Source organism: Aethalodelphis obliquidens, unplaced genomic scaffold (genome assembly GCF_003676395.1).
Source record: "Aethalodelphis obliquidens isolate GAN/ISIS:26980383/991018 unplaced genomic scaffold, ASM367639v1 scaffold39, whole genome shotgun sequence".
Lineage (NCBI taxonomy): Eukaryota > Metazoa > Chordata > Mammalia > Artiodactyla > Delphinidae > Aethalodelphis > Aethalodelphis obliquidens.
This window is the reverse complement of record NW_020837983.1, coordinates 13,548,978-13,574,283: the sequence shown is the minus strand read 5'-3', so window position 1 is coordinate 13,574,283 and position 25,306 is coordinate 13,548,978. Positions and strand designations below refer to the sequence as shown.

The 25,306-nt window shown below is 35.8% G+C and overlaps 1 protein-coding gene across 2 annotated transcripts in view; it reads right to left on the bottom strand.

The window, feature by feature from the left end:
- Positions 1–25,306, bottom strand: part of RIMS2 (regulating synaptic membrane exocytosis 2) — a 566,417-nt gene that overhangs the window by 240,211 nt on the left and 300,900 nt on the right. For both annotated transcript variants that reach the window (XM_027131585.1, XM_027131586.1), the window contains exons 7-12: positions 10,277–10,485; positions 8,672–8,791; positions 6,216–6,315; positions 5,167–5,290; positions 3,590–3,636; positions 212–324 (exon numbers count right to left, since the gene is read on the bottom strand). In XM_027131585.1, coding sequence (XP_026987386.1) covers positions 212–324; positions 3,590–3,636; positions 5,167–5,290; positions 6,216–6,315; positions 8,672–8,791; positions 10,277–10,485 — 713 coding nt within the window. The remainder of the gene's footprint in view (positions 1–211; positions 325–3,589; positions 3,637–5,166; positions 5,291–6,215; positions 6,316–8,671; positions 8,792–10,276; positions 10,486–25,306) is intronic.

Sequence of the window (25,306 nt, the reverse complement as noted above, 5' to 3'; positions counted from 1 at the left end):
ATTCCAGAAAATCTAACTCTAATAAAGAAAGCACTCTGCTAGATAATTATAATTAAATTTAGATTAATTAAAATTACTAAGAATGAGAAAGTTGATGGTTAAAAGCACAATTATATTCCAAACAGAACTTGGTTTACAAAAAAAATACCATCATATAGTTAAAACACTACTTGATAGTCCAAAAAGAGAAATTAATCTAGTGATTACATACTGAAAGTTGTCCAGATAAGAACTGTGGAACATCCCTCAACATGCCAGGACTCATGGGAGACGTAACGGAAATAGAAGGACGATCCATTTTTTGAGATTCAAATGAGCTAGAACCTGAAATGGTAATTATACATAAAGAATAATAACAATGGCTCTTCATTACTATTTAATAATCTTTACCATGTATCTTTTATTTTTAATGCACACAAAATGCCATTATATACATCATTTTCTTAGCCACAATGTTCCAGATATACTTAGAGAGGTTTCTTAAAGCGTAAGTGCAGCTTAGGGATTCTCTCAAGACCAAGGGTAAACCATTTTCTGTGCCAATTATAGTAGAGACAGACCTCAGAACTTAGTTACTACGTCTGTTGTGTGTACTAAACTCATATCTTACAATAACACACCAGGAAAAATTTAAAATAGAAACTTAGGGAGGAAAAACCAAAACCTAAATCAATAAAGCAACTCAAAGATGGTCTAAACTTGTAATGTTAAAACCATAAATACTAGAATGCTAACTGTGAAAAGTTTTCAGGAAGTGATTTTTAACCATATCTGGAAGAATATAATAAATTAGATGGGCAAAAAGGAAGTGAGGGGCTATGAAAAAAAGATACAGAAGAGCAGAAAAAGCAGAACTTCAATACCCAGAAGTTATATGTACGAATTTATTTGTATGGAGGGGAAGGAACAAATTGGAAAGTGAACAAAAATGGGGCGAATGAGATACTGACAGAATTAAATGCCTGGAATTCTGGGCTACAAATTTTGGCACTAATAAAATATCCATGCTAAACTTTTATGAGTAAGGTAATAAAAACTGCATTTGAGGAAGATGTCTTTACCATCTTTTTAAAGTGTAGACTGAATTGAGTGAGATGGAAAACAGTTAAGAACAAGTGGAATTCAATAAAATAATAACAGGAATGAGGAGAAAATGGAATGGAAAGAAAGAATTCAGGCAATATTATAAAATTAGAAAATAAGGACTCAGAAACTAATTAGATGAGAGATAAACGAAAAAGGGGGGAAAACATGAAGATTTCAAGTCCTGTAACCAGATATGGAGACAAGAAAGTCCCCTATGTTTCTGTCTTGTCCTCTGCACAGGACAGTGCTGATATTCCCTGGGCTGTAGAACACTGGAGAAGTCCTGTGTGTTAGGGAATGGCTAGAGAAGTTAATTTGGAACCTGTCACAGTGACCCTGTGACACCTCAGAGACGTCCGAGGGGAAATGCAAAGCAGGTAACAGGATATGTGGATGGGACCAAATGTTGAGTAGATAATTAGTGTTAGAAATTAAACTGTAAAGTGTCTCCCTAATTGGAGGCCCAAATGGATAAAATTCACTTCTAGAGAGAGTATAGTATAAAATGAAAGGGGAAACTGCAAGCCTTGGGATCAGAAGTAATGGTGAAACCTTAAATAGTATTTAGAACTGGAAAGAATGCTGCCTTTATACTAAGAAATAAGCCAAGTTTTCTATATGCTAAGCTTCAAGTAACAGGAAGACACTTAGAACATATTCTTTAAACATCCAGAGATGAAGGGACAATGATAGATAATTTTGATAATGTAAACTTAGGAGTCATATGGCAATTAAAACCATATGAAGAGAAAAATTTACTGAGGAACTAAAAACAGAAGGTTAAGAATTGGGCCTTGGAGAAAGCTATTCTTCAACTTTTAAAGCATAAATTGAATCTAATTTGAAAAAGGACCCCTGTCCTTACAGGAACAATTTTGGAAATGTAGCCTAGAGGCTTTTCAAATAGCTATAGTAAGATAAAGGATTCCACACTGCTCACACAATATCTGAGTGATATAATGTAAGTGAATGAAAATTTTACCTACTTCATAGATTGCTGTGAAAACTAAGTGGGATAGTGTAGGTACAACATCTAGCACAGTTCCAGGCACTTATGATGATGATATTATTATACATAATAATTATTATCATTATGTTAGTACTTATAGTTTTATGTGATCACGATATTATTTCGGATAAAATGATTTAGCAACTAGCCAAAAGTACTAAATCAAATAGGTCATACAATCATATTTTAAAGTTTAGAGCTATGCCATTCTAAAAGGATTTCACCTCTCTGGTAAAGATTTTTTTAAATGTATACTCATAATTGTAATACAATGTAAAAAAAAATAACATCTATTTTAACAGTACATTCTCAATTGTTGTGTGTATAGATAATCCAACCGCTTCTCACCACCTTCGCTGCACCTACCATGGTCTAAATTACCATAATCTCACCAAATACTGAAATAGTCTTCTCACTGGTCTCTCTGCTTTCACTCCATTTAATCTATTTTCAACATAGTAGCCTGATTTTAAAACGTTAAGTTTCTCCTCAAAAACATCCTATGTAGCTCTTGATTTCCCTTAGAGTAAAAGTCAAAGTCTTTACAGTGCCTTATAAAACCTATGCAGTTTGTTTTCCCATTACTTCCCTGTCCTCCTTCCTGCCATTCTTCCCCTTGCTCACTCTTGCAGCCACAACAGCCTTTTTGCTTTTTCTTAAATGCAACGTAGGCTTTCCTGCCTTAGAGACATTGAACCTCTGGTCCCTGTTCCTGGAGAGCTTTTCCCTCAGACTGCCACTCTTTCAAATCTTGCTCCAATCCTTCCTTCTCAGTGTCTATCCTGATCAATGTATTTCAAAGTGCGACCCTCCTCCTTCTTCTTTCACAACATGACTTACTCTCAATCAACCAACAAACTTAATTCATCGGAAAAAATTCATTTGCTTAGTATCTGAAATAGTACTCAAACACAAGTAATAAAAAGTGTCTAAATACTTAATGTTATTTTAACTTATATTGCTCCATTACCACTCTGTTAAATCAGAACTATTACCCCATTTTCTCAAAATATAAATTAGAATATATGTAATTATTCACTAGATTGTCCCAAGCATTCCCTTCATTTACTGAGGATTAGTTTACAAAGTAGTAAATTTTAAAATTAGGTGAAATTTGGGGAGGGAGTGAAATTTTGGGGAGTGATAATATGTTCATTATTTTTTATTATGATAATGGACTCACATGTATATCAAAGCTTACCTAACTGTGCACTTTAAATACATTCAGTTTATAGTAGTATATCTTAATAAGGCTATCTAAAAATACATAGTAGTTAAGACAGTGTGGTTTAAAAAAACATCTTAAAATATTATAGACTTTTATACTCTTTTCCACAATAACATGAAATAATACTAAATTTTCCATCTTTATATGACTGCATACTTGATAACAACACTATTATATTTCTTACTTTGTATTAATAGATTTCATTTGACCCCTGATAATGAACGACTTTATTAATAACATTTTCTTCTAAAATAAATGAAACTTACTGGACTCCAGTTGTGCGTGTGTGCTATCAGGTATTCTAGGTATATCTCTGAAATGACAGAAAAAGAAAAAAACAAGAAATTGTTTCAACAAATAGTAGCAACTGCTATTTTGATCATTATCAAACTATATTATAATAGGACAATGTAAAATGGACAAAATTGTGTATTATAGCAGCACTATATAAATAAGGAAAAAAATAAGTCATAGTACTTTTTGCTAATAAAAGTGTTCTGGGCTAACCCTACTACTTAAAAGGAATTAAAACTGATAAGCATTTAGAGCAGATTTGTAAAAATATATACTTTATTTCCTATGTGCTTCACTACACAATTATCCATTCTAAAAAATTTCTATATTCAACAGGGTAAGTTTTATAGATATATTTTAATTGTATTCTACTCTTTTACCTGCTGTTGTTCAAATCAGAACATTGAAATTCAAATAAAATATCACCAAAACAAAAGTTAAAATATTCAGATTGTCACTGAAATTTTTTAAACAAAATAATACTACTGAGAAAAATGCAAACATGTTTCTTATTGGACTTAACATAATTACCTTGTAACTGTATTTACACCAAAAGTATGTACATTTTTGTTTGAGATTTGCCAGGAGGGGCATATATTAATGGTTAAGCTCATTCAGAAAACTGCATCAAAAATATTTAAGACATTAAACAAAAATATGATTAGAGCATCCTTTAACACTAAGAAATATATTTGATTAATACCCTAAGCTGATACAGTACAGTTTTACCACATTACAAAACTATGAAAAGACAAAATAAAAAATAGATATAATTTCATGTGACAGATTCATTACTTTTGAAAGGAACATAGTACAAAGGATTATATTTATCTGCAACTTAAAAAGTCAAAGAGTAATTGACATTTGCTTTTTTTTTTTTTTTTTGTGGCCTCTCCCGTTGCGGAGCACAGGCAACAGACGCGCAGGCTCAGCGGCCATGGCTCATGGGCCCAGCCGCTCCGCGGCATGTGGGATTTTCCCGGACCGGGGCACGAACCCACGTCCCCTGCACTGGCAGGCGGACTCTCAACCACTGCGCCACCAGGGAAGCCCGACATTTGCTTATTTTTTATGTTACCTTAAAGATGTTGTTTTTCCTTAAACAGTTGCCACCATCTAGGAATAGAATGTCCTTAAGCCCTCTCTTTTTTATATGAAATCTCCATTTTGGAAAAAATATATAAAATTCATAGACTATAGTTGATTCTCATATTTACAATGTAGAGAACCATAGCTTATGAAACTTCTTTTGAAATTGTTACTACAGTCCCCTTCCACTAATTCTTTTATCCATTTCCTGAGCTACTAAGATAATAAAAATAATACACCTAAATATCCCTTCTTCTTTTGTAATTAACTGTATATTCTAGCATGATCAGATAAAAAGATGTCATGATTTTTGGTGAGGTATTTTTAGTAAAGGAGAAAAAAGCATTGTCCTCAAAATAATTTAGTTTTATAAAGCTATCAGACATTATTGGATTGCACATTACAAATTATTTAATAGTAGTCAACTTTATACATGTATGAAGTATTCAAACCAACTCACCCAATAGGCCTTGAAACAACAAGCTCCACTTGTGGCTCAGGTTTGGATTCCAGGATGATGTTATATACTTCTTCAAATGTGGCTCCTTGCAATAGTCTTCCATTCCATTCTAATACTTCATCACCTACAGTGTGTGTCAGTAATGATAATCTTAGAAAAACTAATCCCATAAAATGCACTCGAAACAAAAGCCGTCTCAAACTGCGATTAATTTTGTAGAACAAAATTCCTTTATGGAATAAGAAACATACTGAGAACAGCTCCAGTGGCATAAAATTTGATGACCAGGATGATTAGTGTATTTCACACAAAAGGACAAGGAAGGGTCAGAGGAAAAGATTACATAAAAGTTGTATCTGTGATTTCTATAATTTTCTCAATGATGTCTTGTCCCTGAATAGTTGTTAGTTGTGTTTCTTGCAAGGGGAAGCAAGTTGGGAACAACCTATGTCTCCAACTTGGTGACATCACTCTTGTCTCTGTGATTTCTCAATAGAAATTCCAATTCTAGAAACTATTAAGATAAGTTGTCTCTTTGAAAATTTTATAACTCTTTATTCTAGGATTCTCAATATACATGCAGCTGAGCACCTTGTCTAGACTCTTTTGTAAAAAGCTTAATACTATGCATCTTACTGAATCCTCTCCAAGGCACTCAAGGATCTCTTCAATAGTATCCATTATCAAAGAGATAAGGAGTGACACATTTCAGGAAATATGTATTTATCCATGAAGTTTGTTTCCTAAATTACATTGGAAGTTCTTCAAAAGAAATAGGAAGGCTTATGGGAAACAAATTAGGTTAATCTAATCCTAGATACAGACTAGGAATATCCATCAGCAAAAAAATAAGATCAGTAAATATAAAAATATTTTTATCTAATGTGACTCAAAAACTAGTAGTTACAACTTTCCATTAATGAATAAAGATTAATATAAGTTAAATGAACTTTTTATTATCGGTGAAGTCACTTCTAAATGAGGATAACTTTTTCATAACTACTCAAGTTTAACAGTTTAAATGTAAATAATCAAAGATTGAAACCTACCTGGTCTAAGATGTCCTACAGTATCAGCTAAACTTCCTTTTTTAACTTTGGTAATAAATGCACAGAGCCGACCTGATTCAGTCATCTTTCCTCCTACAACCTGTTTAAAAGAAGAAAATGTTAAAACAAGCATATTGTTCGATGAACACAGCTGAAGATTCAAGTAAAAAATAACTAGACAATTTGCAGGTTTTGAAACTATAGTTTAATATGCTAAAAATAATTTTTAAATAATATAGTGTTACTAATAGGAACTGAGTACATGTCCCAAGTGTGGACTCTACATATTCCAAATGTTTAACAATTTAATCAATTATTTGTTGAAAATGATTCATACCTTAGAAACAACTTAACAATTTATAATTTTTGCCTTTATTACAGAATTCTTACTTTTGTCATTTCTAAAAACTTATTACAGTACTATATAATTATATTAACATTTCTAGTTATAGATGTCAAATGTCATAATATATATTTTGTTACTTTTACTATATTATCATATCTTCTAAAATTTTTATTAGTGGGTAATATTTGGGCATATTGATAACGCACATGATGACCATGATGATGCATTTTTCCTGAGAAAGTTACAAAATATACTTAATCTCATCAGAATTAATGTAAACTTTAGGTCATCTGCATCCCAATTTTTCTGCTTTTACATTTCTATTAATACATATCTTTCAGAAAAAGAAAAAACAAAGGTTAGCAATAATGCTGTGAAGTCATATGTGTAGCTATAAGACTGGCCTCTTAAAAATTAATGCTCTGATTCTCATTAACTGCCATTCAATCAATATATCAACTTTAAGCAAATAATAGTAACCAACTTCATTGACTAGAATAGTTTTCTTCCTCTTCTAAATTGACTGAACAATACAGAATTCAAAAATCATTGATTTATCTTATTCCATATTTAGTCCCCAGGTGCAGTGAATTACACTCAGGTGCAGTTCAGTTAATATTAACTCATTATTCCTATGTTTGGTTCTGAAAATTATATATATAGATATTATGGGCTGAAATCCCTGTGTTAATTTTTTTTGTTTTGTTTTTTGTTTTGTTTTTGTTTTTTTGCGGTACGCGGGCCTCTCACTGTTGTGGCCTCTCCCGTTGCGGAGCACAGGCTCCGGACGCACAGGCCCAGCGGCCATGGCTCATGGGCACAGCTGCTCCGCGGCATGTGGGATCCTCCCAGACCGGGGCACGAACCCGTGTCCCCTGCAACGGCAGGCGGACTCCCAACCACTGCGCCACCAGGGAAGCCCCCTGTGTTAATATTTTTAAAGTTTCTTGGCTTGATAAACTTTAATAATAATAATTATACTGATTATATTATTATGGAAATCTGAGAGTGCTAGGCACTGTACTAAATGTTTGTATACTGCTTTATTTAATCTTATTAGATAATAATTCAGTAAGTATTATTATCTCCATTGTACAGAGGAGGAGTCTGAGGCTGAGAGGTTTAGCTGCCTAACGTCATGTAGCTAGTAATGCTATAACTAGAAATCAAGCCAAGACTTTTCAACCTCTATACTACACTGCTCTAACAGTATACTGGGCAGATCTGGATTTAATTCTCACCTTCATCACCATCTTTAAGACCATGGGCAAGTTATGACACCTCTCTAAGCTTATTTCTTATCTGTTGTGAGTGTTAATAAAATGATAGATATAAAGTGCTCAGATGAGTGCCAACTGCATGGCAACCAGCCAATAAGTGATGCTCAATTTTATTTACAACCAAAGTTTTCAAATATATCTCACTTACTGGAATCTACACAACTACTTCTGTAGCAATGGCTTAACTCTAAAACATTTACTCTCTTCGCATTTCAGTTTTTAATTCACCTTATAGATGCACAAAAAATAAACAGAGCTTTCTTTGGTGTACTTACCAAATAATTATCTGGTATTTTACAGTAAAATATAAATCAATATTTATATTAAATCTCCTAACATAAGTATTTTTGAGTTTCCAGACTTCAAACAGTACTCTCTCTCTCTCACACACACACACAAATACACACAAACGCACACACATTTTGCTACTCTAATACAAAAATTACATTCCTATGTAATATGTAATACATATATGTATTTCCCAAGTTTGTACATTTAATAATTGAACGAAGCTATCATTTTAAAAGAATATAAACACATATATAGACTTAAAGGACAAACTATAGGTAAAATAAGTTTGAAGAACCCAAGTATGTAACTCAAGTTCTATTTTCCAAAATTATATAAATAAGTATTATTGTAGAATAATGGCAACTTCTTAAATAATACTTGGAAAATGAAAAGGTTTTGGATAATGAGTGCAAATATTTAGGAATTCTTGAAAATAGAAAAAAACCCCACTAAATTGGTATAGTGTTATTATATCTTTTGCTTTTCTGATTAATCTGTAAATGAGTATAGAGCAACATCTCATATATTTCATCACATACCTTCAAGCCAAGCATTGTTCCTGAATCTCGAGGTACACTTCCATCTTTTAAACGCTTATTTAATAAAATGCGACCAATTAAACGATCTCCGTCTTTAGATGGCTGCCACGTCACAGGGTGCTGACATATTGCATCAATAAACACAAAATTAATGTTATTTTATGATAAATGACCCCTTAGTGTGCAATCTCTCTAAACTTCCAACTTCCAAAGTGTTATGATTACACAAACCAGTTTTTATTCAAAACATTGATCAAAAGGGTTTACTAGATTATGTTTATAACCTCATTTTAATAATCTCAAGTTTTTTCAAAATCCAGTTACTGCAAATTCTAACAGTGCTCTGACACAATACTGAAGTTCTATAGTTCTACAAAATCTGAGAAAGCTTGAAAACACATGCAAACTCTAATTATCTACACACTGAAGATTAAAAATTCACAAGCAGAAAAGAGACTGCAATTCTATGCGATCGAACTCATTTAAAAATGAGCATTTAATCTTCAAACACTTTTGGAAGACTTTGAAAGACTTTATTACAGTAAAAGTTAAAAGGTCACACTATATTAAAACATGAATTTGAACCTCTGATGAGGGCTTTCTTGAAGTAGGTTTCTAGATTAAAATTATTAAAAATACACAAGCTCCAGTAACTTTCCAAATGAACGTTCATGGGAGAAACAGGCCTAATTCAAAGGTGATGATAGATTATATTTCTCACTTTTTGGAGGGTCCTTGATTCTTTCAGGTCTCTGATCTATTTAGCAAATTAATTTTATTTGATAATTCAATGGTATCCATTGTTAAACAACTTTGAAAATATTAGTAGTTTATCTCAGGCAGAACCAAGCCTTTTATAAATCATGATACCATTCCATTATAAATCATATATCAAATAACAAAGTAAATGATTTGTGTAATCACAGTTTCACAGTTATCTGAAAGTAACATGCACATCTTCATGCAAAACTTAGCAGGCAAAAGACAAGTTCCAGTAAATCACATCTATATGGTAAAAAGATTTCAAAAGTCTCACTATAGTAAAAGCAAAATAATAAATACCAAAGCAGATGGCAATGGTTCTAATACTAATTAATACTACACTAAAATGCTATGACAATATAACAAAAGAGCAAAATGACAGTGAAAGGGAAAAAAGAAAAACAACTTTTTCTGTGCAAACAGACCCAATCATCTCCCTTTTGCCTGGGATTCAAACTGTTGATAATTTAATTTTCATCCCAAGGAAAATATATGCAAGCAATCAAATAAGCCAATCCAAAAAAATTCTTTATATTTGTGGTATATAATAACATTACAAAGTTCTTTCATGCGACCATAAACAAAACATTCCTTTGTTCCTAATTTTTATTTTCAATTACTTATTTTTGGTATGCCGTCAAAAAACAAAAACAGCAAAGCAAGCAAGAAGTATTTTGGTTGGTTAGTTTGTTTTGGTTTTGTTTTTCTTTTCTGCACCTTAAGAAATGCTACATTGACCCTTGAAATGCCCTGTCCTTTTATTATGTTCTGTTTGAATGAGTGACAGAGAGCAAACGAAGACCAAATGAGCAGGTTAAAAGGCAGGCTCCACAATCTCAGTACCTTATCACTATGGCTATGCTCCTCGTTAAGGGTTGTGCTACTACACGTATCTACCCCAGAGTCCTTAATCTGAGGCTCAGACCATTCCAAATCCTCTTCCAAAGAGTGGCCACCAAAGTACATCATTTTCTTTTGTCTCTCAGACCTGGTGTTAGAGTCCGACAAAACTGCCTGCTCACTAGTTTTTCTTTTTCCCTTTTGACTGTCCCCTACAGGTGTGGGATAAAAAAAAAAAAAAATACAAAAAAGAAAACATGCAAAGGTGTAAATCAAAAAGGAAAAGTGAAATGATAACGGAAATTAAAAAGTAAGGCTCCACATGTCTCACCAAAGACATTAGGGATGCCTCACTGCTATGCCAAGACGTATGGTCCAACCAGTTGTAATCCATGTCTCCTGTGAGAGTCAGACAGACAAAAGAGGGAAGTAAAGGAGACGGCAAAAGAAAGGACAGAGAAAGACATAATAAACATTTTAAACTGTGTGATCCTCTCCGGTTTTAAGAACTTTGTCTGTAGCACTCACTATATTTACCAAGAGAAAGCTAAGATTTCAAATGACTAAAATTTATAGAATACAGAATATATAGTTTATGTACTCTAGACAGACCCTACAGGACAAAAGTGCTGCAGGAAGAGAAAAGGCTAATAATAAACAGGAATAGAAACAAAAAAAATTATATATTCTGAAAAAGAAAAAGACTTTCAGCTAGGTCTGTTACTCGTGCTATTTTTTTTCATGCTGGCATATAGACATGAGTTTTTTCTCCAAAGATTAAGGAACATTTAAAAAATTAAACAGTGGTTTGCTAATAAACACTACAATTAAAAGTGAAGTACTTAAAGGTTGTTTCTGGAAGGTAGTATGATATTCTTTATAATGCTGAAACCGCCTAAAAATTTTGAGTGATTAAAAAAAAAGAATTGGTTACACAAAAGATTATATGAAAAGGACAAAACAGGTTCACTCAATTTCTATTAGTAGAAATAAACTTTCCTTAAATATCTTGAATTACTTAATATTACTTTGAAACAATTTTTCAAGGTTTTTTTCAGAAATTGCATTCTCCTAAAAAATAAATTTTCTTTAAAAATAATTTTTTCAGACAATTTATGTAATTGGCAACTAAGAATGAATATCCATTTCCCAAACTTATGTGCTCCTTATTTGCCTTACCTTTGAAAAAGAATTTTTTCATCTATATGTGCACATGTCTTTTTAAGCTCTATTCATACTTTCATTTATTTAAAAATATTTAGTAAACACCTTCCATTTGCTATGCATTGTGCTAAGTCTAGCATAAGGGGTAATGAGACATGCAGTAGAATGGAGATAAATGCAATATACAAATCATCAGTGTCATATAGGAGAGTACAAAACACTGAAAGAGTACAATAACATCTAATTTAGATTTGGGGGTCAGTAAACACCTCTAAGAAAAGTGATGTTTAAGATGAGAACTGAAATATGTGACTTAAAGGACAGGTAAAGATAAAGGCAGATGAAAAGCATAGGAAAGAGCATTCCAGGAAGAAGTAACAAGATGGTACTGTAAAAAGACTGATGGAACACCAGTGTGTCTGAACCAAAAAGACTGAGGGAGAATATGGTGCTAAATGAGACTGGGGAGGCAACATAGACCAGTTTAGAGAGGGCTTCTTATACCATCTTAAACATTATGAATTTCATTCACTGAAGGATTTTAAGCAAGATACATGAACTCATTTACATTTTTTAAAGATGAATCTAAATACTAAAGAGAGGTTGGGTTGGAAGACACCATGAGTTAAAAGACAGTTGCAGGACTTCCCTGGTGGTGCAGTGGTTAAGAATCCACCTGCGAATGCAGGGGACATGGGTTCAAGCCCTGGTCTGGGAAGATCCCACGTGTCGCGAGGCAACTAAGCCCATGCGCCACAACTACTGAGACCACGCACCTAGAGCCCGTGCTCCGCGACAAGAGAAGCCACCGCAATAAGAAGCCCACGCACCGCAATGAAGAGTAGCCCCCGCTTGCTGCAACTAGAGAAAGCCCACAAACAGCAACAAAGACCCAATGCAGCCAAAAATAAATAAGTAGATCTATTTTTTAAAAAAAGTTGCAATAACTCATGCAACAGGTGATTATGGCTTGAACATAGGTGATGGTAATAGACATGGTAAGAAAGGGAACTGAGAGATGTTTTGGAGGTAGAAATAAGAGTGTTAAGAAGGACAAACAAAGAGTAAGGTAAGATATGAAGAGGACCCAGATTGAATTCTAACAGAGTTTGATTTGAGATGAGAGAGAGAGACTGAGAGCATGTAGAGATAGAAAAGAAGAAAGGAGGGAGAAAGATGGAGGTCTCCAGACCAAAGAGAAAGAGAATTTCTTAAACAGGAGGGGAAATCAACTACAGAATGATTTCTACACATCACCTAAGATAAGGAACTGAAAATTATGCATTTGATTTGGCAACATTAATATCAGGAAGGATGTTAGAAAAAGCACTCTGGGTAGAATGATGAAATTAAAATCAGACTGAAGTAACTGAAGAGTCAAAGGAAAATGAGGAAGTAGGAAAATTCTGGGTAGATGAATGGTTCACAAAATCCCTAAAATAGCATAATCAATAGCACCTGGGAACTTGTTAGAAATGCAGATTCTTGGGTACCACCTAGACTTAATCAGGAATTCTGTAGGTGATGCCTAGAAATTTGGTTTAACAAGCCCACCAGGTGATTGATCTCACTGTTTGAGAAGAACAGGAGACAATTCTTTTTTTTTTTTTTAACTTTATTGAGATAAAATTCACATACCATAAAACTCACCCATTTAAAGTGTACAATTCAATAGTTTTTAGTATATTCACAGAAGTTTCTTTGTGTAGGATGATGAAGCTGTGCTATTAACATATGCAAAGTTCAATTTGTAGGGAAAAAAAATACATTCTTCAACCTGTTAACTAGAGAAGTGCTTCCCAATCCTTTTCACTGCACAAATGACAATTAAGATTTTATGGCTACCCAAAACCCTGAGCATATCTGTATTTCAGAAAACCTGTAACTCTTTCGAAATATACCACTGTTCCACAACAAAGTATTGATAAATCTCTGAATTGGATTAAATATAATATGGAGACTATAAATAAAAATTTTTGGCTGGTTTATGTGAAGATGTGAGACTTCAGCTTGCAATCTCTCTTCTCCCGTATGCCTACAAACTACCAAAATTGCGGAAATGTAGTTTTTCCCTCTGTACATAAATAAGAAGTCAGCTGTCTGACCATTTGAAGCTAAAGCAAAAATATCAAACAAACAAAAAAAGTCACATAAGGTAAGCCCTCAGTAAACATTTCTTACATGAGTAAATATTAGTGTTACTGTAAGAATTAAATAAGGTAATCAGAACATATACAATACATATAGAAAATATATAGAAAGTAGTCCTGAACTATCAGGACTGCTAATATTTAGATAATAATACTTATCACTTAGTATTCTTATTTTACATAGCTTCAAAGGGCAGAACTAAGATGTTTTTCCTTTAGTAGCAGTCAAGAATGTACTGCTGAACTTTCCAGTTCTAGAACAAGAAATGGAAGACAAAAAGAACAAAATGGAAATTTTAGAACTTTTTGAAAAATGACTGAAATTTTAAAAGCAAATGGATGGGTTCAAGAACAGAATGGAAAGGACAGAGGAACAACAATGTACTTGAAAATAGAGCAGAAATAACCCAATCTGAAAAACAGAGACAATAGATAAATAATAAAATAAACAGAGCCTCAGGGACTTTGGTGATTATAATATATAATTAAAATAATAGAAGATTCATGTCATTGTAGTTCCAGGAGAGGAGAAAGATGGGGTCAGAAAAAGTATTTGAAGAAATAATGACTGAAAATTTCCCAGATTTGCAAAACATGTAAGCCTACTGATTCAAGAAACTACATAAGCCCCCAAACAAGAATTACACAAAGAAATCTGTGCCAAGACACATCATAATCAACCTAAAAACTAAAGACAAACTGTTTTGAAAGAGGCAAGAAAGAAACAACAACTGATCTAAAGGGGAAAGACAATTCCAATGACAGTGATAAAATTTCTCATCAGAAACCTTGGAGGCCAGAAAGAAATGGCACAATATTTTTCAATTGCTGAAATAAAAGAAATGTCAACCCTGAATTGAAACAAAAAAAGAAGGAACCTGAAAATATCAAGAAGGAATAAAGAACATGGTAAGTAAAAATATGGGTGAATACAATAGGCTTTCCTCCTCCTCTTCAGTTTTCTAAATTATGTTGATGTTTGAAGCAAAAAGTATACATTGTCTGATATGCCTTTCAACATACATAGAAGAAATATTTAAGATAATTACCTTATAAACAGGGAAAGATAAAAGAACTTAAAGTATGTAAGTTTCTACATCTGTCTAACTAGTAAAATATCAACACCAGCAGGATGTGATAAGTTATACATATGTATACACAGTACTTAGAGCAACCACTAGAAAAAAATCTTTGCAAAGAAATACACTCAAAAACACTACAGATGAATCAAAATGCAATTGTTTTAAAAAAGTTCAAATAACCTATAGAAAGGCAAGAAAAAGAAAGCAAAAATAAAAAACGGAACAGAAAACAAAAAAGAAAATGGCAAACAAGAAAAATGCAGACCAACTCCCTCATAAATACGGACACATAAATCCTTAACAGAATATTAGCAAATATAATTCAGCAATATATAAAAAGAATTATACACTCTGACCAAATGGGGTTTATTGCTAGAATGCAAGGCTGGTTGAATATTAAAAATCAATGTAGGGCTTCCCTGGTGGTGCAGTGGTTGAGAGTCCGCCTGCCAATGCAGCGGACACGGGTTCGTGCCCCGATCCGGGAAGATCCCACATGCCGCAGAGCGGCTGGGCCCGTGAGCCATGGCCGCTGAGCCTGCGCATTCGGAGCCTGTGCTCCGCAATGGGAGAGGCCACAACAGTGAGAGGCCCGCATACCGCAAAAAAAAAAAAAAAAAAAATCAATGTAAGCTATCACATTCACAAGTTACAAAAGAAAAAAATATCATGATCCTATTCATTGACGCAGAAAAAATTCATGATTTAAAATAAAAAATACAACTCATAGAAAGCAAGGAATGAGGAGAACTTGCTCAAATAAATAAAGGACATCAACCAAAAACCTAGTTAAGATCATACTTAAGACAAAAGGCAAAATGCTTTATGTGATGAGAATTCTCACGAAAAAGGATATCTTTATTTGTAACAGCCAAAAAGTGGAAACAAACAAAATGTCCTTTAATAGGCAAATGGCTAAACAAACTGTGTTATATCCATACCATGGAATAATACTCACTAATAAAAAGGAAAAAACTATTGATACGTCCAACATAGATGCACCTCAAGGGTAATATGCTGAATGAAAAAGAAAATAACAAAATATCACATACCACATGATTTCATTTATATAGTATAAATAATAAAATTATAGAAATAGAGAATAAATTAGTGGTTAGCAGAGGTTAGGGACAGGGTGGGGAGGGACGAAGGTGTTACTAAATATAAAGTGGCAGCATAAGGAAGATCTCTGTGATGGTATAGCTCTGTATCTTTGTAACAGTGGTACTTATATGAATCCATATATGTGATGTCACAAACCTAAACAAACACATTGTTCCAATGTCAATTTCCTGGTTTTGATATTGTTCTATAGTTAAACAAGATATAACCATTGGGGGAAACTAGGTAAAGGGCACATGGGATCTCTATGTACTATCTTTGCAATTTCCTGCAAATTTATAATTATTCTGAAATTAAAAGTTAAAAATAATGTGTTGCTGCCTTCATAGGTATTGATAATCCCATCACTGGAAGTGTTCAAAGAAAAGCTGGAGTACCACTTGTTAGCATGATATAGTGAACAATCAGTGTAATAAAGTTACATTAAAAGATCACTAAATCCTACCGATCTCTGATATTCAGTGATTCTATTAGTTTGAATTAAACACATTTAAATATAAAACCTGGTTAAAAATAATATAAAGATTCACATCTTAGGCTAAGATTTTCTCCTTCACTTATCTCTACTGCAAAATATAAACTAACCCAATAGTACGTGTGTCTGTGTCATGTTGTGTTTGATGCACAGAGGAAAAAAAGTTCAGATATTCTATTTATAACATTTTCCCTACAGTTATTAAATGAATGCAAGAATTTATAAACTGTTTTATGTCACAGTTTCTCATTTGTTTAGGTTAATAAATGTTTTCAATTAAATCACATAGTATACAAAGGTATTCTTCAACATCTTTATTTTTAACTTAATCATGTTTATAAAGTCACAGCATGTTGCAACAGAAAGAGTTTTATAGCTGAAGCCACAAAACCTATGTTAAAGTATTGGCTCCACTCCTTACTAATTTTATGACTTGGGCAAATCACATAATACATTAGGCCTCATTTACATAAAAAGAGATTAATCGTGATATCACAGATTGTTGAGAGGCTTAAGTAAGATAATGGTCATGAAAGTGTTTGGCAAATTATAGAGTCATGCCAATGTTGATGGTATCATAACCATCTTCATCATTATTAAAGTAAAATAATCATAATTTCATTCTAAATAGATAGGGAAAATTTATCTATGGCCCTTTTATTTTTCCTCTCATTTTTCTTCTTGGTATTTTACTTTCTTCCTCAGCTTGTCAGGCTATTTGTGTTGGCATTTTCCAACAGGAAACACTGCTTCTGCAAAATGTTAATAGGCTTGAGTGATATAAAGGTCCTCTAGTCAAATAAGCTTAGAAAACTCTGGATTAAATGCAATTAAATAGATTTCTTGAGTGCAGAATTTTTCCTATAGTAATGACAATATGCTTCTGTACAAGAATTATGTAATCTACAGTTTCCACAAACTTATTTGGAACACTAACCTTTCCCATAGGACAAGTGTTCCAAGAACTATATTTTGATACATAATGCTGAAACCTTCCTGGAGGGTCATTTTCCCTAAGAAAGCCATTAAAACTGATCATAAGGCTTAAGTCCTTCAAGGAAAATATTCAGTATTAAGGGAGACTAATAGCCCAAGTTAAAAAAAAAAAGTTATACATTGGGAATATTATCAAAGGCAATGGTTTTCAAACTATGTTCCATGGAGTTGCTTCAGAGACAACTATTGGGGTGAGTGTAGAGAACTGAGTCTAAAATGATGCCCATAATCCCCACCTCATAGTGTTTATGCCTTTGTAAAGGATCTGTGACTTGCTCCTAATCAAGGTGGTGGAATGGCATAGTGATGGAATCTCACTCTCATGATACTGTTAAAATATCCACCCTAGCTAGTGAACTTGCTCTAAGCCTCCTTTGCCTGCTTGATGAAGTAAGCAGCCCACGTGGCAAGGAAGAGCAGGCAGTCTTCAGGAACGATGGGCACCATCTAGGAACTTCAAGTTGCATCCAATCACAAAGATATGAATTCTGCCAACAATCTGATTGAACCTGAAATTAGATTCTTCCCCCATCAAGCCTCCAGAAACACAGCCCAGGCAACAACCTAATTGTAGCTTGAGATCCTAAACAGAATACTCAGTGAAGCCATGCTGAGACTCCTGAACAACAGAAATTGTAAGGTGGCAAAATGTGTTGTTTTAAGCCACTAAGTTTGTGGTAATGTGCTCTTAATGCATTGCCAGCTCTGAAAGCAGCAGATTTTAAAGATAGGGACCAAACCATAAAAGTCAGTAGATCTAAGGGGCCAGATACGCTTCAACCAACTCTCAAGTTCCAAAACAAAACCAAAGCTAGCTAAAATGCAATATTTGAAATAGGAAGGTAAATTATTCTCCATAATTAGCTTATTTTTTAAACATCTTGCTCCTTTGGTATTACCAATGTATTCTTCTTTAATAACAAGTGACTGATTAAATGATTGTATAGATTACACACATCAGAATTCATTTTAATGATTACACAGTGTGAAACTGTTTTAGGATCTGTGGGTGCAAATAGGACCTCAAGAAACTTACATTCAAGAAAGGTAGACAGACAGGTAAAATATACGACAGCACAGCTTAGTGTAACATACCTTAATATATATCCATGCTATCCTATTTCATTACAGCTAAGTTGCTATCAATTAAAATATGCACAATTATTTTATATATCACTAGAAAGGAAAAAATGCTACCATTAAACGATGCCAAGCATTTGATGGCAAAAAGAATTTATATTTTCAAAATGTTATGATGTGAAAAAAATTTGCTTCTTAGTATGAAAAAACTATGGCATTTCATGAAAAATGTTGATTATTCAGAAAGGGGAGAGATTTTTTAAAACTTAAGAAATGCTTCGAGAGAGCAGGAAAATGGCGGAAGAGTAAGACACGGAGATCACCTTCCTCCCCACAGATACACCAGAAATACATCTACACGTGGAACAACTCCTACAGAACACCTACTGAAGGCTGGCAGAAGACCTCAGACCTCCCAAAAGGCAAGAAACTCCCCACGTACCTGGGTAGGGCAAAAGAAAAAAAAGAATAAACAGAGACAAAAGGATAGGGACGGCACCTGCACCAGTGGGAGGGAGCTGTGAAGGAGGAAAAGTTTCCACACACTAGGAAGCCCCTTCGCGGGCGCAGACGGCGGGAGGCGGAGGGGGGAGCTTCGAAGCCGCGGAGGAGTGCACAGCAACGGGTGCGGAGGGCAAAGCGGGGAGATTCCCGCACAGAGGATCGGTGCGGACCGGCACTCACCAGCCCGAGAGGCTTGTCTGCTCACCCGCCGGGGCGGGCGGGGCTGCGAGCTGAGGCTCTGAGGCTCGGGTTTCGGTTTCGGACGGAGCGCAGGGAGAGGACTGGGGTTGGCGGCTTGAACATGGCCTGAAGAGGTTAGTGCATCACAGCTAGCCGGGAGGGAGTCCGGGGAAAAGTCTGCACCTGCCGAAGAGGCAAGAGACTTTTTCTTCCCTCTTTGTTTCCTGGTGCACAAGGAGAGGGGTTTAAGAACGCTGCTTAAAGGAACTCCAGAGACGGGCGCGAGCCGCGGCTAAAAGCGCGAACCCCAGAGACGGGCGCGAGCCGCGGCTGAAAGCGCGAACCCCAGAGACGGGCGCGAGCCGTGGCTGAAAGCGCGGACCCCAGAGACGGGCGCGAGCCGCGGTTGAAAGCGCGAACCCCAGAGACGGGCGCGAGCCGCGGCTGAGGGCGCGGACGCCAGAGACGGGCGCAAGCCGCGGCTGGAGGCGCGGACCCCAGAGGCGGGCGGGAGACGTTGGGGCTGCTGCTGCCGCCACCAAGGGGCCTGTGTGCAAGCGCAGGTCGCTCTCCACGCCCCTCTTCCGCGGAGCCTGGGCAGCCCGCCACTACCGGGTTCCCGGGATCCGGGAACGACTTCCCCGGGAGAGCGCACGGCGGGCCTCGGGCTGGTGCAGGGTCACGCCGGACTTTGCCGCCGCAGGCCCGCCCCGCATTCCGTGCCCCTCCCTCCCCGCCGGCCTCAGTACGCCAGAACCCCCGAATCAGCGGCTCCTTTAACCCTGTCCTGTCTGAGCAAAAAACAGACGCCCTCCAGCGACCTACACGCAGAGGCAGGGCCAAATCCAAAGCTGAGCCCCTGTGAGCTGTGAGAACAAAGAAGAGAAAGGGAAATCTCTCCCAGCAGCCTCAGAAGCAGCGGATTAAAGCTCCACAATCAACCTGATGTACCCTGCATCTGTGGAATACATGAATAGACAGCCAATCATCCCAAATTAAGGAGGTGGACTTTGGGAGCAAGATCTATGATTTTTTTCCCTATTCCTCTTTTTGTGAATGTGTATGTGTATGCTTCTGTGTGAGATCTTGTCTGTATAGTCTTGCTTCCACCATTTGTCCTAGGGTTCTATCCGTCCATGGTTTTTTTCTTAAAATTTTTTTTCTTAATAATCAATTTTAATTTTAAGAACGTTATTATACTTTACCTTCGTCCTTTCTTTCTTTCTTTCTTTCTTTCCTTCCTTCCCTCCTTTAGACAACGAATCATCCCAAATTGAGGAGGTGGTCTCTGACAGCAAGATTTATGATTTTTCCCCCTTTACCTCTTTTAGTGAGGGTGTATGTGTACGCTTCTGTGTAAGATTTTGTCTGTATAGCTTTGCTTCCAACATTTGTCCTAAGGTTCTATCCGTCCCTTTTTTTTTTTTTCTAAATAAGAATTTTTTGATTCAATAACTTTATTATACTTTATTTTATTTTTACTGTATCTTCTTTCTGTTTTTCCTTCTTTCCCTCCTTCCTTCCTTCCTCCCTCCCTCCCTCCCTCCTTTCGTTCCTTCTTGCCTTCCTTCCTTCTTTGCTTTTCTTTCTTTCTTCCTTCCTTCCTTCCCTCCTTCCTTCTCTCCTTTCCTTCTTTCTTTCCTCATACTTCTACTAATTCCCTCTACTTTTTCTCCCTTTTATTCTGAGCCGGGTGGATGAAAGGCTCTTGGTGCTCCAGCCAGGAGTCAGGGCTCTGCCTCTGAGGTAGGAGAGCCAACTTCAGGACACTGGTCCACAAGAGACCTCCCAGCTCCACATAATATCAAACGGCGAAAATCTCCCAGAGACCTCCATCTTAACACCAGCACCCAGCTTCACTCAACGACCAGCAAGCCACAGTGCTGGACAACCTGTGCCAAACAACTAGCAAAATAGGAACACAACCCCACCCATTAGCAGAGAGGCTGCCTAAAATCATAATAAGGCCACAGACACCCCAAAACACACCACCAGACGTGAACCTGCCCACTAGAGAGACAAGATCCAGCCTCATCCACCACAACACAGGCACTAGTCCCCTCCACCAGGAAGCCTACACAACCCACTGAACCAACCTTAGCCACTGGAGACAGACATCAAAAACAGGAGGAACTACGAACCTGCAGCCTGCAAAAAGGAGACCCCAAACACAGTAAGATAAGCAAAATGAGAAAACAGAAAAACACACAGCAGATAAAGGAGCAAGATAAAAATGCACCAGACCTAACAAATGAAGAGGAAATAGGCAGTCTACCTGAAAAAGAATTCAGAATAATGATAGTAAGGTTGATCCGAAATCTTGGAGATAGAATGGACAACAGAATGGACAAAATGCAAGAATCAGTTAACAAGGACCTAGAAGAACTAAAGATGAAACAAGCAACGATGAACAACACAATTAATGAAATTAAAAATACTCTAGATGGGATCAATAGCAGAATAACTGAGGCAGAAGAACGGATAAGTGACCTGGAAGATAAAATACTGGAAATAACTACTGCAGAGCAGAATAAAGAAAAAAGAATGAAAAGAACTGAGGACAGTCTCAGAGACCTATGCGACAACATTAAACACACCAACATTCGAATTATAGGGGTTCCAGAAGAAGAAGAGAAAAAGAAAGGGACTGAGAAAATATTTGAAGAGATTATAGTTGAAAACTTCCCTAATATGGGAAAGGAAATAGTTAATCAAGTCCAGGAAGCACAGAGAGTCCCATACAGGATAAATACAAGGAGAAATACGCCAAGACACATATTAATCAAACTGTCAAAAATTAAATACAAAGAAAGCATATTAAAAGCAGCAAAGGAAAAACAACAAATAACACAGAAGGGAATCCCCATAAGGTTAACAGCTGATCTCTCAGCAGAAACCCTACAAGCCAGAAGGGAGTGGCAGGACATACTGAAAGTGATGAAGGAGAAAAACCTGCAGCCAAGACTACTCTACCCAGCAAGGATCTCATTCAGATTTGATGGAGAAATTAAAACCTTTACAGACAAGCAAAAGCTGAGAGAGTTCAGCCCCACCAAACCAGCTTTACAACAAATGCTAAAGGATCTTCTCTAGGCAAGAAACACAAGAGAAGGAAAAGACCTATAATAACGAACCCAAAACAATTTAGAAAATGGGAATAGGAACATACATATCGATAATTACCTTAAATGTAAATGGATTAAATGCTCCCACCAAAAGACACAGACTGGCTGAATGTATACAAAAACAAGACTCATATATATGCTGTCTACAAGAGACCCACTTCAGACCTAGAGACACATACAGACTGAAAGTAAGGGGATGGAAAAATATCTCATTCAAATGGAAACCAAAAGAAAGCTGGAGTAGCAATTCTCATATCAGACAAAATAGACTTTAAAATAAGGACTATTAAAAGAGACAAAGAAGGACACTACATAATGATCAAGGGATCGATCCAAGAAGAAGATATAACAATTGTAAATATTTATGCACCCAACATAGGAGCACCTCAATACATAAGGCAAATACTAACAGCCATAAAAGGGGAAATCGACAGTAACACATTCATAGTAGGGAACTTTAACACCCCACTTTCACCCATGGACAGATCATCCAAAGTGAAAATAAATAAGGAAACACAAGCTTTAAATGATACATTAAACAAGATGGACTTAATTGATATTTATAGGACACTCCATCCAAAAACAACAGAATACACATTTTTCTCAAGTGCTCATGGAACATTCTCCAGGATAGATCATATCTTGGGTCACAAATCAAGCCTTGGTAAATTTAAGAAAATTGAAATTGTATCAAGTATCTTTTCTGACCACAACGCCATGAGACTAGATATCAATTACAGGAAAAGATCTGTAAAAAATACAAACACATGGAGGCTAAACAATACACTACTTAATAATGAAGTGATCACTGAAGAAATCAAAGAGGAAATCAAAAAATACCTAGAAACAAATGAAAATGGAGACACAACGACCCAAAACCTGTGGGATGCAGCAAAAGCAGTTCTAAGGGGGAAGTTTATAGCAATACAAGCCCACCTTAAGAAGCAGGAAACATCTCGAATAAACAACCTAACCTTGCACCTCAAGCAATTAGAGAAAGAAGAACAAAAAAACCCCAAAGCTAGCAGAAGGAAAGAAATCATAAAAATCAGATCAGAAATAAATGAAAAAGAAATGAAGGAAACAATAGCAAAGATCAATAAAACTAAAAGCTGGTTCTTTGAGAAGATAAACAAAATAGATAAACCACCAGCCAGACTCATCAAGAAAAAAAGGGAGAAGACTCAAATCAATAGAATTAGAAATGAAAAAGGAGAGGTAACAACTGACACTGCAGAAATAAAAGAGATCATGAGAGATTACTACAAGCAACTCTATGCCAATAAAATGGACAATCTGGAAGAAATGGACAAATTCTTATAAATGCACAACCTGCCAAGACTGAATCAGGAAGAAAGAGAAAATATGAACAGACCAATCACAAGCACTGAAATTGAAACTGTTATTAAAAATCTTCCAACAAAGAATAGCCCAGGACCAGATGGCTTCACAGGCGAATTCTATCAAACATTTAGAGAAGAGCTAACACCTATCCTTCTCAAACTCTTCCAAAATATAGCAGAGGGAGGAACACTCCCAAACTCATTCTACGAGGCCACCATCACCCTGATACCAAAACCAGGCAAGGATGTCACAAAGAAAGAAAACTACAGACCAATATCACTGATGAACATAGATGCAAAAATCCTCAACAAAATACTAGCAAACAGAATCCAACAGCACATTAAAAGGATCATACACCATGATCAAGTGGGGTTTATTCCAGGAATGCAAGGATTCTTCAATATACGCAAATCTATCAATGTGATAAACCATATTAACAAATTGAAGGAGAAAAACCATATGATCATCTCAATAGATGCAGAGAAAGCTTTTGACAAAATTCAACACCCATTTATGATAAAAACCCTGCAGAAAGTAGGCATAGAGGGAACTTTCCTCAACATAATAAAGGCCATATACGACAAGCCCACAGCAAACATCAACCTCAATGGTGAAAAACTGAAAGCATTTCCACTAAGATCAGGAACAAGACAAGGGTGCCCACTCTCACCACTCTTATTCAACATAGTTTTGGAAGTTTTAGCCACAGCAATCAGAGAAGAGAAGGAAATAAAAGGAATCCAAATCGGAAAAGAAGAAGTAAAGCTGTCACTGTTTGCAGATGACATGATCCTATACATAGAGAATCCTAAAGATGCTACCAGAAAACTACTAGAGCTAATCAATGAATTTGGTAAAGTGGCAGGATACAAAATTAATGCACAGAAATCTCTGGCATTCCTATATACTAATGATGAAAAATCTGAAAGTGAAATCAAGAAAACACTCCCATTTACCATTGCAACAAAAAGAATAAAATATCTAGGAATAAACCTACCTAAGGAGACAAAAGACCTGTATGCAAAAAATTATAAGACACTGATGAAAGAAATTAAAGATGATACAAATAGATGGAGACATATACCATGTTCTTGGATTGGAAGAATCAACATTGTGAAAATGACTCTACTACCCAAAGCAATCTATAGATTCAATGCAATCCCTATCAAACTACCCCTGGCATTTTTCACAGAACTAGAACAAAAAATTTCGCAATTTGTATGGAAACACAAAAGACCCCGAATAGCCAAAGCAATCTTGAGAACAAAAAAAGGAACTGGAGGAATCAGGCTCCCTGACTTCAGACTATACTACAAAGCTACAGTTATCAAGACGGTATGGTACTGGCACAAAAACAGAAAGATAGATCAATGGAACAGGATAGAAAGCCCAGAGATAAACCCATGCACATATGGACACCTTATCTTTGATAAAGGTGGCAGGAATGTACAGTGGAGAAAGGACAGCCTCTTCAATAAGTGGTGCTGGGAAAACTGGACAGGTACATGTAAAAGTATGAGATTAGATCACTCCCTAACACCATACACAAAAATAAGCTCAAAATGGATTAAAGACCTAAATATTAGGCCAGAAACTATCAAACTCTTAGAGGAAAACATAGGCAGAACACTCTATGACATAAATCACAGCAAGATTCTTTCTGACCCACCTCCTAGAGTAATGGAAATAAAAACAAAAATAAACAAATGGGACCTAATGAAACTTCAAAGCTTTTGCACAGCAAAGGAAACCATAAACAAGACCAAAAGACAACCCTCAGAATGGGAGAAAATATTTGCAAATGAAGCAAC